The 14,521-nt window shown below is 39.6% G+C and overlaps 1 protein-coding gene across 1 annotated transcript; it reads right to left on the minus strand.

Moving 5' to 3' along the window:
• Nucleotides 1-427: 427 nt before the first annotated feature.
• slc25a18 (solute carrier family 25 member 18) lies at nucleotides 428-12,291 on the minus strand. The gene is made up of 10 exons (XM_038306214.1): nucleotides 12,138-12,291; nucleotides 10,979-11,268; nucleotides 10,639-10,761; nucleotides 7,615-7,670; nucleotides 7,377-7,467; nucleotides 7,042-7,157; nucleotides 4,260-4,449; nucleotides 3,090-3,262; nucleotides 2,316-2,391; nucleotides 428-2,232 (listed from the first exon to the last, which is right to left on the minus strand). The coding sequence occupies exons 2-10, from the start codon at nucleotides 10,996-10,998 to the stop codon at nucleotides 2,091-2,093; spliced, it is 987 nt and encodes a 328-aa protein (XP_038162142.1). The 5' UTR covers nucleotides 10,999-11,268; nucleotides 12,138-12,291; the 3' UTR covers nucleotides 428-2,090.
• Nucleotides 12,292-14,521: the final 2,230 nt, after the last annotated feature.

Genomic DNA, 14,521 nt, shown 5'->3' on the forward strand with positions numbered 1-14,521 from the left:
TGTTAACCTCATCAACACCGGCTTTGGCTTTGCCTTCTGGAAACTCATGCTTTCCCTCGTCTGCTTGTTTCTTCACATAAGCCAGTTCAACAGCCTTCTGGACTTCGGCTCCTGGAATTCTCTGGGCGGCATCCGCCATGGCTGTGGGAAATAATCCGGCTGAATTCTACTCCTTTTTCTGGGATTCCAGCCAGAGATTCCGGCTTTTTTATCCTAGCAGCTCAGTCACAGATTCGATGAGTTGTCAATAAACTCTTTTTAAAATTACATCAGTCTGTCTACTTGATATTCTGGGTCCACAGTTCTGAATACTGACACTGCTCGCAGTGGGTAGAATACCCAAAGATTGTACTCAAGCAAGAGCAGCAATACTTCACAATAATTCTACTGGAGTAAAAGTAAAAAGTAAGGTGCAGTGAAACTACTCCTATAAGTACAGTTTAATCAAAAAGTTACTCAAATAAATACAAATAGTTATTAGTCAACGATTTATGTCCGAGCTTCGGTTCGGCTTCAGTATTTCCACTTAATTTTTTCTGGCATTTACATCCATGTTGGTACAGAACTCGATTCCTTGTGGATAATTACTTTCTTACTTCATGAGCATCTTAAAAAAGTCTTTAGCTTTTGTTTTAGGGTCAATCCTGACATTTCACATCACAGAACCCATCCCCTTCCTGAGCGCCATGGTGACTGAATAGAGGAGAACTGATGAGATTTGGACCTGAACCGGACTGATGGAGATCGACAGTTCTCCTGCTTTGCTGATTTCTGATGTCTAACAAGGAAGCAGGATGATCATTCCCATCAAACCCATCCACAGGTGTTTCCTCTAATGATCTCAGAGATTTAAATTATCTCTAGGACCAATAACTGATTTGACATCGTTCCATAACGTAAGAAATGGTGATCACAGAGAATCAGGTAAGGAGAAACAAAATAAACATGATTAAACTCTCTTATATTTTGGCACAGACTGCTATATTATTAACCGTTTATTTCAAACATTACAGCTGGGTGGAATTTAGAAGCTTTCCTGATGACCTCGGAGATTTTTGATGGAGCTGGATTTGTTTGTTTTGTTTTTTTTTCTATCTGCAGGGATGAGCTTTTAGCTGAAAAGCTGATCTGTTTCATAGAAGTAAAGACCTTAGGAGAGTTTTCTACTACTTCTTATAACCTCTAAACAGAGCCACCCTTTCAAAAGAAAATATGAACTTTTCACTTATTTTCTATTTAATTTTTTTTTCATACAGTTTTAAACATACAGCATTGATAAGGCGTTGATTGAATTGTCCTTAGTCATTGTGCGCATATCATTTATAGCAATGTATTTTAGACCATAAATCTGGAGGAAAAGCATTTTTTATTATTACTGGTATATAAATTCAAAGTGACAATGCCTGGAAGGCAATGTGTTGTCTTGCAGTCTAACCTGTGGCCTTTTAACAGGACGTTTAGCTGTGATGTAAATTGAATTGTAAGCTATTACAGGGATTAAGGAATTACCGTCAGATTAACAAATGACCTTAGAGAGATTGGCAGGGAGAACCTCCCAGTCCAGCAGAAGAATCCAGATTACAACTCTGACCTACAGAATAGAGTGGGAGGATCGCATAACAGAGTGGGCAGGTAGAGGCTGAGCTCCTGGTTTAAACAAGGCATAATAAACAACCGCTTTAGGTATGATTTAAATGGGTCACTTCCTCTTGATGTTGCACAGACTGAAGAAACAGTCACACTTTTCAGGCATTTTAGTTTAGGAGCTGTAAAAATATTCATCAGGTCTTTATTTACAGGAAATGAGAATAATATCTCAAGCAAATGTGGTGTTCAGCACCCTGGGCTAACCAGGACTCTGCACACACACACACACACATTAGTTACACAGACCTACAAAAGACCTTGTTTAACCATAAGAACTTTGCTGGCAGCTTGTAAAAACCTAGATAACAGTTATTAGAGTGAACCCGCCGGTCCAACATCTTTGTTATTCTCCTCCTTTGGTTAGCAGAGTGTGGCTGTGCTTCTTTGTGTGTTCTCTGCTTGTATTTAGACAGCATAATCACAGCCACCACTGCCAGTCACTGTTATTCCAGTAAACCCAGAACCGCCTCCCCTACCCCAAGGAAGTAGACACCCTGTGCGATACCGAAAAGAGGAGCGATGACCAGTGCCCGGCAAGCTGCGCCCTTCAGGAACGCCGACGGGCCTTCCCGACTCAAGATGCGCCTGAAAAAAAAACCCAGAGAAAGGACAAAGTGAGAAAGATCAGGGGAGGAAGAGTCCTAGAGCTCTTTGCTCTGCAGTCCTACCTTGTGCAGTCAACAATCCCTCTGTATGTGTCCTCCCCTTCACCTTTTTGTAAGGTCTGCAGACGAGTCTTAATCACTGTGCACATTTTAAGCAAAACAAAGTGTTAAAAAAATCTCCCATATAAATTATACAGTTTTATATACTTTGTTGCATTAAAAGCAAAAAAAAGGAAGATTCTATATTGAATTCTATTTTTGTAATTTGTGTGAAATTCTAGTGCAGTTTATTGCCTTCAGAAGTCACCAGGCCGGTAACAAGTCTCACCTTCAGCTGAGTGGGATTTAATCTGAGCCTAACTGCACCTGTTCTAGTTCTGTCCTCTTTTGAGAACATTAGATCATAAACAGCTTTATGAAGCTCAAAGAATCCTGCAGTGAGGAATTTCTGATTCAGTTTCAAACAGGATTTGAATCTAAAACAAAAGCTGTTACAAACATTGCACATTTACCACAGATCTGATCAATCCATCAACTGAACACGGAGAGAAGATGGAGCTGCAACTGCAGAGCTACCAAGACACTGACATCCACCTGATGAGGGTGGATTTTTACCTTCATGAACCTAAAACAACCACCCTAAACAGCACTCCAGAAATGTAATTGGATTAAAATGGCCTAGTCTAAGTCTAGACCCTAAAACCAGACAAGAATCCATTAAATCAAATTTGATTGCTTTTTATTGATGTTTTAAAACACATGACGGTTTAATGTGACAAAATGTCAAAAAGTGGAGCTATTCAATGTCCTCTGCATTGTTCTCTACCAAGAACTCACCATCCAACGGAGTTACAGCCACGGCTGCTATGGAGCCGGCAGAGCAGCCGGCCACAAAGGACTGCCAGAACGGTGCCCTGACCTGAACTGCAGCGTGGCCCTCCGCTGCCTCACGACCCACTGCGTTAAGGTTGGCAAACAGGGGGAAGTAGATCATGGAGAAGGGGACATCCCTGGGAAGAGACATTAGAAAAGTGGAACAAAAGATGAAGTGATGAAAGAGAGAGAGCGAGAGAAGAGAGACATGAACCTATTCAGCAGCAGTGTAACAACCAGACATAGCTGCAGGACTCTATTGATCTGTGTTGATTAGTAGATTTGTCGAAGAATGAACCGATCACAGCTGGAGTTATATAATCAGAAACTGGTTCAGTAATAAAGCTGCGTGACATTTGCAGGATAATAAAGAATGAAAAGTGCTGTAGCAACAGAAAGAACAGTTACACTTGAAGTCCCCGTTTTTTATTATGTGCTTGGATTGAGGGTTCTTAAACAAAATCAAGACAAAATTAAATGCAAAGAGAATTTGTAGAAATTTTTGGTACTCTTTTTATATATTGGTCAGTTTAATGCGTTACTGATTCAGAATTTGCAGACTTGAGCTGCATTCATTTTTTTCTGCTATTAAAAGGATTATGTGATTGCAAAGTTGTTTTTGATAGAAAATAAATCTGATATGTCTCAAAACATAATAAAATAAGGAAAAAGAAGGTATTAACCAAAAAATATATATTTTTAATCACTAAAATCAAATCTGTTTTATATTAGCTATGCAGCTTCTTGCATGTTTCCTTTAGTAATATAATGACTTAATTGTGGTAATGCCTCCTTACCATCACCCTAATTAAGAGTCCCTCCACATATTCTCTATCATGTTAAAGTCTGGACTTTGGACAGGCCGTTCCAGAATATTATTGGTTCCAGTCAGAAGGAACATATTGGTCTTCACACTTCCTTCACTTTCAGTGTCCTGGAACGTTTAGATGTGGTCCTTACTCTGCAAAATTGAATCAGACGGCTAAACTGCTTCGCTATCTACAGAACTCTGCTAATGAGCTTCAAGTGTATCAAAGCAGCAATAGGTTTCAGCACAAAAGAAGAAATAAAAGGGGGCGAGGGGGTAATGATTTTTCAGGGCCTTGTATTAAAAATTGATATTTGTGTGCCAACCTCATTAATGTTGCTCCTGCCCCCCTGTAGAGGCCCGCCAGGCCACGGGTCTTCAGCAGCTCCACTGTGATGCCTGTTGCCGAGGGCCGTTGGGGACGAGCCGGCCGGGCTTGTGATGCAGAGGCCACTAATGATGGAGCAGGACCAGCAGCTGCTGTCTGACTAGGAGTGGCCATGGGCCTTTGTGCAGCTAATGGGAAAACAACAACCGTCTAAGGTTAGGGAACAGAGAGATGTGGTCCTGTGGTGAGCACCCGATGGTTGCTTGTCTCTATCATAGGAGTGTCAAGTCCTAAAAAGCTACCAGATTACAGATTCTAGATGCATCCCTTCTCCATCACACCTGAATCAAACGAAGGGCTTTTTTCTCTGCCTCTGTAGAGCAGTGGCGGCTGGTGAAAAATATTTTTGGTGGGGCTGATATAGCCTAGTGTCTGTCTCCAACTAACCCGGAATAAGAATTCAAATAAACAATTGGACAATACATACAATTTAACAGTAATGATTTAATTTACTATATAATAACAGTAACAGTGATGATTTGGGTCACTGTGACGGGGTTCTTTGGCCTCCAAGAATCCAGTCTCAGTCGGGTTACCGGTGTTGGTGATTTATTGAGCTCAAAAACTCAAAACAGGGTGCAAAAGAAACTACACATACAAGATACTCTGGGCCTCAGCCTCCCTCCAGTTACCAGCAATGTAACAAAGAAACAGAAAACAAAAATTGCCGCTTTTCTTCCCACAGCCCTCATTAAATAGTTTAAGCCCCTCACCTCAGGCTCTCTTATTTCTGATTTCTTCTCATAAATCAGTTTTGTCCATATATTACCTCCACAAACAATTGATGTACAAAAACAAATAATTTTTACAACTTAATTCTTTTACACAGATTCATTGACTTATTCAATTACACCAAACTGGATTTGAACCCAGCAAAGACGCAGCCAGACTGAAGATGAAAAGTCCCCGCATAAACACGTACACACCCACACCCCCCACATACCCACACACACACACACACACACACACACACACACACACACACACACACACACACACACACACACACACACACACACGGCTAACCCCACTGAAATATTAAGTGTGCACCCTCAATATGCCAGCAGGTAACCAGGAACAGCTTGTGTGTTTTAAGTTCATGGAGCTACTGGTCTCAGCGCGAGTGTATTGGTCCTCACAAACACAGTATAACAGGAATGTGTGTGTGGCGCGCAAAGTTAGAGAGGTTGTTTTAAGCGACGAGGTGGATTCGTCACAGTCACAATAACCATGACATGAAATGTTCATATCATACAACAGGGATGTTCTTCTGGCAAACGGGTAGATAAATAAGGATCTCACCGAATTTGGTGGAAGCTGCATCTCGTTTGTTACATTCGCCATCTTCCCTCTAACTGTCTGCACCTGCGCTTGGGTTCAGAAGAGAAGCCTGTAAAAGCGCAGTATTTTCAGCGCCCCAATACCATAAAGTTCCGAGACGCTGATTGGCCATTAAATTCACCTAGCAATAGTACATGATTGACAGATTCTCTGCAAATGTGGGTCAGTCTGATCAGCGCCCCCAGAACAGAGACGGTAGGAGTCTGTCTGTGGAAATCCACAAATTAATGACAGTAGATAGGGAAATGTAGTTTATATAATTTGTTTTGCTTATAGGTACACACTCTAGAGAGTAAAACTGACATTTATGAGTTAATTTCTAAAAATATATTTTACGTTTCTCTCTTCTTATCAGGGAGGGCGGTGCCCCAGCGCCCCCTATGGGCCGGCCGCCACTGCTGTAGAGATTAAATGACTGCATGATGATGAGGGAGTTCAGCCATTAGATTCAGATGGGTTGGAGAGGGATTCATCTAAAAGTTACAGGACTGGACCTGGACCTTAATAGAAAAGGAAAGACTATCACAGATTAACAAGGCTACTTTATCTATTAATGAGATGGATACAAGCAGTGCAAAAATAATTTTTGACTTTTAACAACACTTTATATATTCAATCAAAACAATATAATCAATTGTTGATAAAAAAATATCATTTAAAAATATCTATTTATGTTAAAACACATGTCATCCAAAAATCACATAAATGAGGAGCTTTTTATATTGTAGTTCTCCATCATCTGACAAAGTACATAAAATGTTGTTAAAATCCAACAACTGTGGAAGTGAAACTCCAGCCTTATTCTGGCTTTAGCGTTGCGCTTCCACAGAGCCACAGCATCAAGGTAAGGTCCTTCCTGCAAGTCTGTCTCTGTGGGGCAAGTAAATGGCCATCTTTGCTTTGCTGTTTAAAATTTTTAAAATTCGGGCCTTTGGCTTGTTTCTTTTTGTCCTGGAAAACTCCTCCTATGAAAAGAGAATTTGTAAAAACCGTCCCAAAAAGATTAAAATCACTTATTAAAAGGCTAAAAACGGTCTTTGGTGTTCCCCTGCAAAAACAATCTAGAAATAAGTCAAAATGTCTCAAATTAAGTGTATTTGCCCTTAATTTGAGTGAGTAAATAAGATGATTTGCCAATGGAATGAGGATTTTTATTGTTAAAATAAGGTAATTAGATAATATACGCTTTAAATAAGAAAATTACATATTTTTTTCCCTTATTTTAAATATAAATTGTCATGTTGCATTGGCAAAATGCATTTATTTGAAGTAAAAATTATTTATCTAAATGTCGATTTTCTTCCAGTGTGTGCTTTCCATAAATAAAAAAAAATTGAAAAAATAAAATAAAATAAATAAATGAAATAAAACATTCTTACCTAGTCGTCCTGCATCTTGAAGCTGGATTTTGAGCATCTCCATGGGTGTGGTGACCACCACCTGACAGGTCCCAGCCCCACACCCAGCCAGTACTTCCCCCCACAGGGGTAAATGTCTGCAGAAAAGCATATAAACAGTAAGCCACTATTAAACACATTATTTGAAGAATATATCATGTTTACAGTTTCGTGCATTCTAATTAAAAGACAAGCATACCGGGTTTTAAATTTAGCCGCTTTTCCTCGGCAAAATTAATCTGAACTAAATGAATATCTAGTGATATTCTAATACAGGTGCATTTGATGAGAGGAGGGAAAGAAAAGCAAACAAATACCCGTCTTTTGAAAGCTTTTGTCTGAAGACATCATTGGCTGCCAGTTTGATTGCTTTCTCCGGTGTGACTAGTGTGAGGTTTACTGCTGCACCTGGAAACAACAAACAGGCGAATGTTTGTCTCCACTAATAGAACAGGCCTAAAAAGCAGCTTACCACCACAGAGCAGATGGTAGCAGAAGCCGTTTATGGCCGTAAAAAGATTTCAGGGAAACCATTGTTATTTCTGAATTAGATACCTCTGTAGCATCCAAAATAGCCCTCTGAGCGTATTGTCTTTGCCAGGCAGTCAAACCTTTAAAACAACAAGGAAAAGCCATTCAATTTCTCTTCAATTCACACGTCTCTGCTAGGGCTGAAACAATTAATCGGATTAATATTGACTGATTATTGAGATAATCGCCAACTAATTTAGTAATCGATTAATCGCTAACTTGAGTATAGAAACTCTAAAACAGGTTTTTAGCTGACAAGGTGACCCACTTAGAGCAGGAATTATAACAAAATAGTAAAAAAAAAAAATATATATATATATATACATTTCACAATTAAAATAAAGAAATCTCATTGGTCTGTCAATATAATCTATCCAGAACTCTTCAAGTGGAAAAGTTTTAGTTGCATCTGGTTTAATTTAGTTAAAAAACTTCTTTAAGGAACCTTTGGCTATCAGATTATTAATCGATTAGTTGAAAAAATAATCAACAGATCAACTGATAAGCATAATAGTTTTTTGTTGCAGCCCTAGTTTCTACACAAATAATTCTGCAAAAGGCTGATTCGACTGTCAAATTATAGGGATTACGTGCTTGCTCTAAAGCATCTGTTTTAAAGTAAAAATGGTGCCTCACTTTGCTGCAGATTTTATCCAAACTATTTTCCATGAATGAGTCACAGTGGAAACCCACAGGCTGCCGAGTCCAAACAGGATGGCCACGCCCGGTCAGCCACCAGATGTGAGCCGTTTAAACGTCGGGCTCATTGGGCCTTTTAAGGACACTGTCTCTGCCCTTTTCCATCTCTCTGATGATTTCTATCACAGGGTCACCGACAGAGTATGAAATGATCTGAGCCCTCTTTGTTTTAGATTTAACAGTGTTAAACTTAAATTTGTGTTGACCTTAACACAAACCTTGTTTTTTTTATTTGAAATTTATGTGACAAATCAACACAAACCAGCTCATTATTTGAAACAAGGCGAACCAAAAATAGGCTACTAATAATCTGAAAGGCAGTGTGAATGTGTGTGTTTTTTATTTATTTAATCAACCTCCCTGCAGGTCAGGCTGGAGGTGTTTTAGAGTTTGCTTCCACCAGCTTCATCTACTGAAGTTATAATTTGCATATTTATCAGAGTCGACTTAACTGGTACATCTTGGATTGGTAAATTTCGCTGTCAATGTCGAATACTTAATAATTAAAATGAGTGGTTAAAAAAAAAAAGGTCAAACAGGAATTTGTGTATACATTTATATAATTTTACAAAAGAATAAAGAGCTTAAACTCAATTGGATTTTATGTAGAGCAGCTTTAAACATTAGTTTTACCTTAGATTTTAATTTGGGTTTAGATACTTTGACTAGGCTATTCTAATCCATGAGTCTACTTCGATCTAAACCATTCATTGTATCTCTGTTTGGATGTTTAGGGTGATTTTCCAGCTTGAAAGTTAGCCTAAACCCCAGTTTAAGGTCTTTTGTAGCCTCTTGCAGGTCTTCTTCCTGGATGATCCTGGATTTAGCTACATTCATCTTTCATCAATTCTGATCACTGAAATGAAGCATCCCCATAGCATGATGCTGCCCCCACCTAGTTTCACAGGGTTGTAGTTAATTAAGGTTGATTTATAAAATGTTCATGAAACAAAAGGGCATAAAATCATTTTTGGTGTTAACAAAATGGAACTTCAAAGTTTGCTGCTGTGTCTCCTCTGTGTTTTTTTTTTCTGTTTGTTTGTTTTCTTTTTTGTGTAAAACTGTATAATCCTTTCATTGTTTCCAAACTTCCAGTAGGGCAACACTTATGGAAGCCACAGCAAATACTAATATACCCCTTTTCCACTGGCTCCTCTTGGCCCGGCTCTACTCAAATCCACCAGTTTTCAACTGCTTTTTCAAGACCTTTACTGGCTTTATTTTTAATTTACAGGTCAAGTTGGAAAGGGCAACAGATTCTCCAAACCTGAGCTATGGATCCATGCAGCTCATCCAGAACCATCATGGTCTGATTCTCTGATTAATGCTCTGAGTTTCACAAGGCTGTTTGTTCTCTATTATTATCTGAGGTCAGAAGCAGAACATCTGCAGTTTGTTTCAGATTGAAATACACAGAGTTGGAAACAAGTTACTGGGCTGGTGACTTCTGAAAGAGACAGAATTTAGTTTTTCATGTATCAAATTAAACTGCTGAGATTTAGTCAACAGTTTGTAGATTTTACTTTTTATTTTTGGCAAGAAAAGGTTAAGCTATTTTTCATTTCCTTCTCTTCACATCTGTGCTACTTTATCCTTATCTGTCACTTAAATTAGAATACACTAAGCTTTTTGAAAATATCTGATTTCTACTCATGCTTTAAAAGTTTCCTTTTCATTTGAATACAAAATGTGAGCAGTATTAGTGGAACACGGATGCCAGGATATAATATCGTTATAATAAGGTAGTATAATTAGAAAAGTACTTTATAGTACACAGATTGGGAGCCAAAAAGGTTTTGTTGTAAAATTTAAAGGTTTTGGTTCACAAAAAAATTCCAAAAATCTGTATTTCTAACACTGCATTGATCTCATGTTTACTTAAAAAAGTTGTGATATGGGTCAAAATTGTGAATTCAAAAGAACTTGAGAGCAAAAATCATTTAAATTTTTATTCATTACCAACATGACTCCTGTTACCTTGTGAATAAATAAATTATCGGTAAAAATGAAGCAGTCAGATCTTCCAGGGAATATGGAAATAATTATTGAGCTGAATTATTCGTAAGGATTGCAAAGGACTTAATTGCTTTATTCAAAGAAAACAGTCAATTTTTTGGATTTCGTTTGGACTTAATGTAAAAAGAATAATTTTAAAAGAGTGAACCAAATCCTAAAAGGTTAGGATTTGGGTCACTCTTTAACTATATTTAACCAAGTCTATTTAGCAGCTCATACATCATTTTAATATGAGTTTCACTCTGAAAAAAATCATAAATCAATCTTAATCCTCTAGTTTAGAAGCCATATTATGTCTAACTGTGACTGCACCAATCAGAAAACCCCACTCACATTCCTTTGTAGACTTGGACGCCCTGCTGGTTTTGTAGGCGGGTCTTTGCCAGGTCAATAGGAAATACACATGTCACACCGACCAGGCCCGCCACGCCCCCATTAATCAGCTTAGCTGGGAGACTGGAATGGATCAACGACAAACCCGATACAATGCAACTTTATTTAGAAAGCACTACAAAAACAACACCACTATCCTAAGCACTGTGCACTGATTAAAACTAAAAAATGCTGGACTGAAGCAATGCATGCAAAGCACAACTCAAAATGCCAACATTAAGACTTACTTATTATTAATAATGAATTAGCTAAATAAAAGAAACAAAGTAGAGCAGCTTACCTAACTTTCTTGTCTCCCATCGTGGTAGATTGGGGGCTCTTTTCCCCAGCTCCAATGCTCGTTCTCTTCAGCACGCCCCCCCCCAAAGGTGTCACTGCCGCTCAGCTCCCCCCTCCCACACCTTCCAGATCCTTTTAATGTGGTAGAAGAGGACGACTCACTTCTGTGCGGCTCTCACTGGGTGGATGCCTTCCTTTGTGCTGTCCTCAAAAAAATCCAGGGCTGGATGTTTGCGTTGCAGCTGGCTTTTCTGCTTTGCTGCACCTCAAATTCAGCTTCCCTCGCACTGTCTGGGAGCACAAAACAAAAGCAGTCACGATGGATTAAGTAAAAAAAAGACACCTTTTATTCTTTAAAGCCCTGTCATTAGTTGTCAACATGCTTGTGATGTCAGGTTTTAAGACTTCCTAAAAAAACTCATCCATAGTCTTCAGTTAAAATATTGTTTCTTTAGTCTTCCTAGAATCTGTCAGCTAAAAAGGAATGTCTGCGATGAATGGTGTCCTGCTGTAGTTCTTAAAACAAGTAGCTCAACAGGATATTCAAAGAAGGGTTAAACAAATAATTCGGCATGTTTTTTTTTATAGTAGTTTTTAGTCAAGCTTAGGAAATGTGTGACAATCTCTAACCCTCTGCTCTTTCATTTTTTCTTCAAATAGTTTCTGCTTTCTAATGTTCTGATTTCCATTTTCTCTTCACACTCCTATTAATCTCCGTCTCTTAATCCGTCCACCTCCATTCTGTCTATTTTTACCTCTGTAAACCTTCCCCTATCCCTGCCCAGGAGTAATACCAGCAACGTTTCCTTATTGTCCTGCACTTTGCATCATCTCTGGACATCTCCCAACACTTAAGCCATCGAACCCTATAGTAACTTTTTTTATATTTATCTATTGTTCTCTAATAAACTCTGTATTTTCCATAGCTGCAGCTACACATGCATTTAAAGAAACCTCTTTCAGTGAAACTTTCTTTCACTTCCATTCACACACAGTAGTGACCCTGCCAAAACACAGATCCAAGCCAACATCCAGCTTTCCACCCAAAAAAAATGGCACTAGAGCCTCCTGCTTGTCTATGTGGCAAAGGACCCATGAGACAACTTTAGGGAAAAATGTACTCATCGCAGAGACAACAGCAGCTGAGATGGAGCCCTTACCTCTGCCACTTCATCTCAGTCCTTCTTCTCACCTCAGCGACGCTGCAGCACTGGACATGAAGCAAGAGAGATCTGAGAAAGCCAGCCGCCACTCAGGGGCCGTTGCACAAACACCAGTATTGTCTTGCTTCTAAGTCCCTCCCTCTTGTGGTCACTCTCTCTCTCTCTTTCTGTGTGTGTCTGTGAGAGTGTGTCCCGGCTGCCCGGATCTACACTAACACTGCTCAAAATTTACTGGTGCCTGTAGTGTTGTTGGTTCATTGCACTCAACAGGCATGCAGTAACCGATGTCAATAATTAGATCTCAGAGTGTATTTTCATCTACAAACCAAACGACACAAGCGTAACTCGAACAAAGGAGGTTTTCCATCACTAATGAGCTCACTGTGTAACACTCTGGCTATTACATAATATCTCCACACAGACTGAATGCCAGCATGTTCACAGACTTCCAATTGGTGCTTAAAGTAACATCCAGTTTCATTTTTATGTTGGCTTTTATTGCTGAAAAGCCACTCTGCAAAAGTGAACCAAGGATAACTAAAACTTTGTAAAATGATAGCAGGATTATACGGATTCATCATTTCAGCTTTTATTATGTGAGCATAAATGAGGCAACTCCTTCTAGTTTTTTAAATTTTCACATACCCAGAAGTTCTGGGCGAGGAGGAAGAGTAGCAACAATCTTTCAGTCTGACTTACTGATAACTCCAAAGGCAGTTAATAATTACAACTCTTTTGAACATTTAACCCTTAGTTTCCAAAGCCTTTAATGGCTAAGTTCCATCGTATATCAGAGATATGACTGTTCCTTATGTTCCTAACAGAGCACTTTGCTCTCAATCTGTAGGTTTACTAGTGGTTCCTAGAATTTGTAAACAGAATTGGAGGCAGATCTTTTAGTTATTAGGCTCCTCTCCTGTGGAACCAACTACCAATTTTAGTCCATGGAGCAGACACCCTGTCTACCTTTAAGGGTTAAAACCTTCCTTTTTTATAAAACGTATAGTTCTAGTAACTCTGGTAATCCTGAGCTATTTCTATAGTTATGCTGCTACAGGCTTAGAGTTCTGGAGGAGATAGGGACCCCTATTTCATCATTTTGCTTCCTTCCATTCTATTCTCCCACTCTGCAGAATCTGTTAGTTTAATCTCTAAGGTTATGCTCTTACTGCCTTTTCTTATAGTAGCTTCGCCTAATCTGTTCTGTGTTGCGGCTGTGACACCACCCTGGAGAGAAATATCAGCTGTGCTGCTGCCATCAACACCTTTGTTTATAGATGTTGGAGATCGGCCTGTTTTTCCAATGTAGTCCTGTTTCTCTGACGATGACTGGTTGGGTGTGCTCTCTTCATTCTCAGACATGGGAGCTGGCCTGCCTGGCTGTGTGTTTCCTGGAAGGGGCCGCATTTTACAGTTGCTTTTTGTATCTCTGCTTCTGTGTCCTTGAACCCCAGTCGGCCTCAGCAGATGGCCGCTCACACTGGAGGTTTCTTCCTGTTAAAAGGGAGTTTTCCTCTCCATTGTCGCTACAAGCATGCTTAGTGTGAGGGATTGCATTCAAGTCAATGAGTCGATGCAATCAACTGGTTTTCCTTAAATAGAAAACTTTGAATCAATTTAACTGTATGATCTGGTGTAACTATAAAGTGCCTTGAGATGACAAGTGTTGTGAATTGGCGCTATATAGATAAACTGAATTGAATTTAATAGCAACTGATTTTGATGATAAAATAGTACAATGAATGAAAATTAAAAATTCAGTTTCTAGAAAGACTAACGACTACAGGAATAAAATAAAGGACTGGGCTTGGGCTCCTGCTTGAAGGTTCTGTTGGGATCTGGAGGCTTTGTCCACTTTCTCCACCAGAGGGCACACGAGATCTCTCCTGAGGGCATGAGCTGACTGCGACACCTGTTTCCCATCTGCTCATCAAGAGGCCCTACTTAAGGAGGAGGAGGCTGACACTTCCCTGCCAGAGTGTTTGCCAGTATTGGTACAGCAAAACCTGAGCCAGTTTCTCTGATCTGAAACCCTGATTTTTGTGAACCAATCTGATCCTGTGTTCTTCTGCCTCACAGATCCTGACTTGTCTGGAAACCTGTCATCCTGGAGAAAATAATCTCTGTCTGGAATCTGCCTGCCTGCCCTCCGCCTCAGTCTCTGCCTCTGCCCTCAGCCCTCTGCCTGCCGACTAGCCTCTGGACCCACAAGGTTCCTACTCTGCTGATCAGATTCCTCTCTGAGCAGGTATTAATCCCAGTCATCTGTAAATTGCCAATTTCCTGGATCCGCTCTAATTGCTCTGTCCTCCTCAGTGGCTTCCCTCCCGTGACCAGTCTGGCAAACCAAGAACCTGTGCACCCATTAGCTTGTGATCTTT

Source organism: Cyprinodon tularosa, unplaced genomic scaffold (genome assembly GCF_016077235.1).
Source record: "Cyprinodon tularosa strain WSP-4 unplaced genomic scaffold, ASM1607723v1 ctg576, whole genome shotgun sequence".
Taxonomy (NCBI): domain Eukaryota; kingdom Metazoa; phylum Chordata; class Actinopteri; order Cyprinodontiformes; family Cyprinodontidae; genus Cyprinodon; species Cyprinodon tularosa.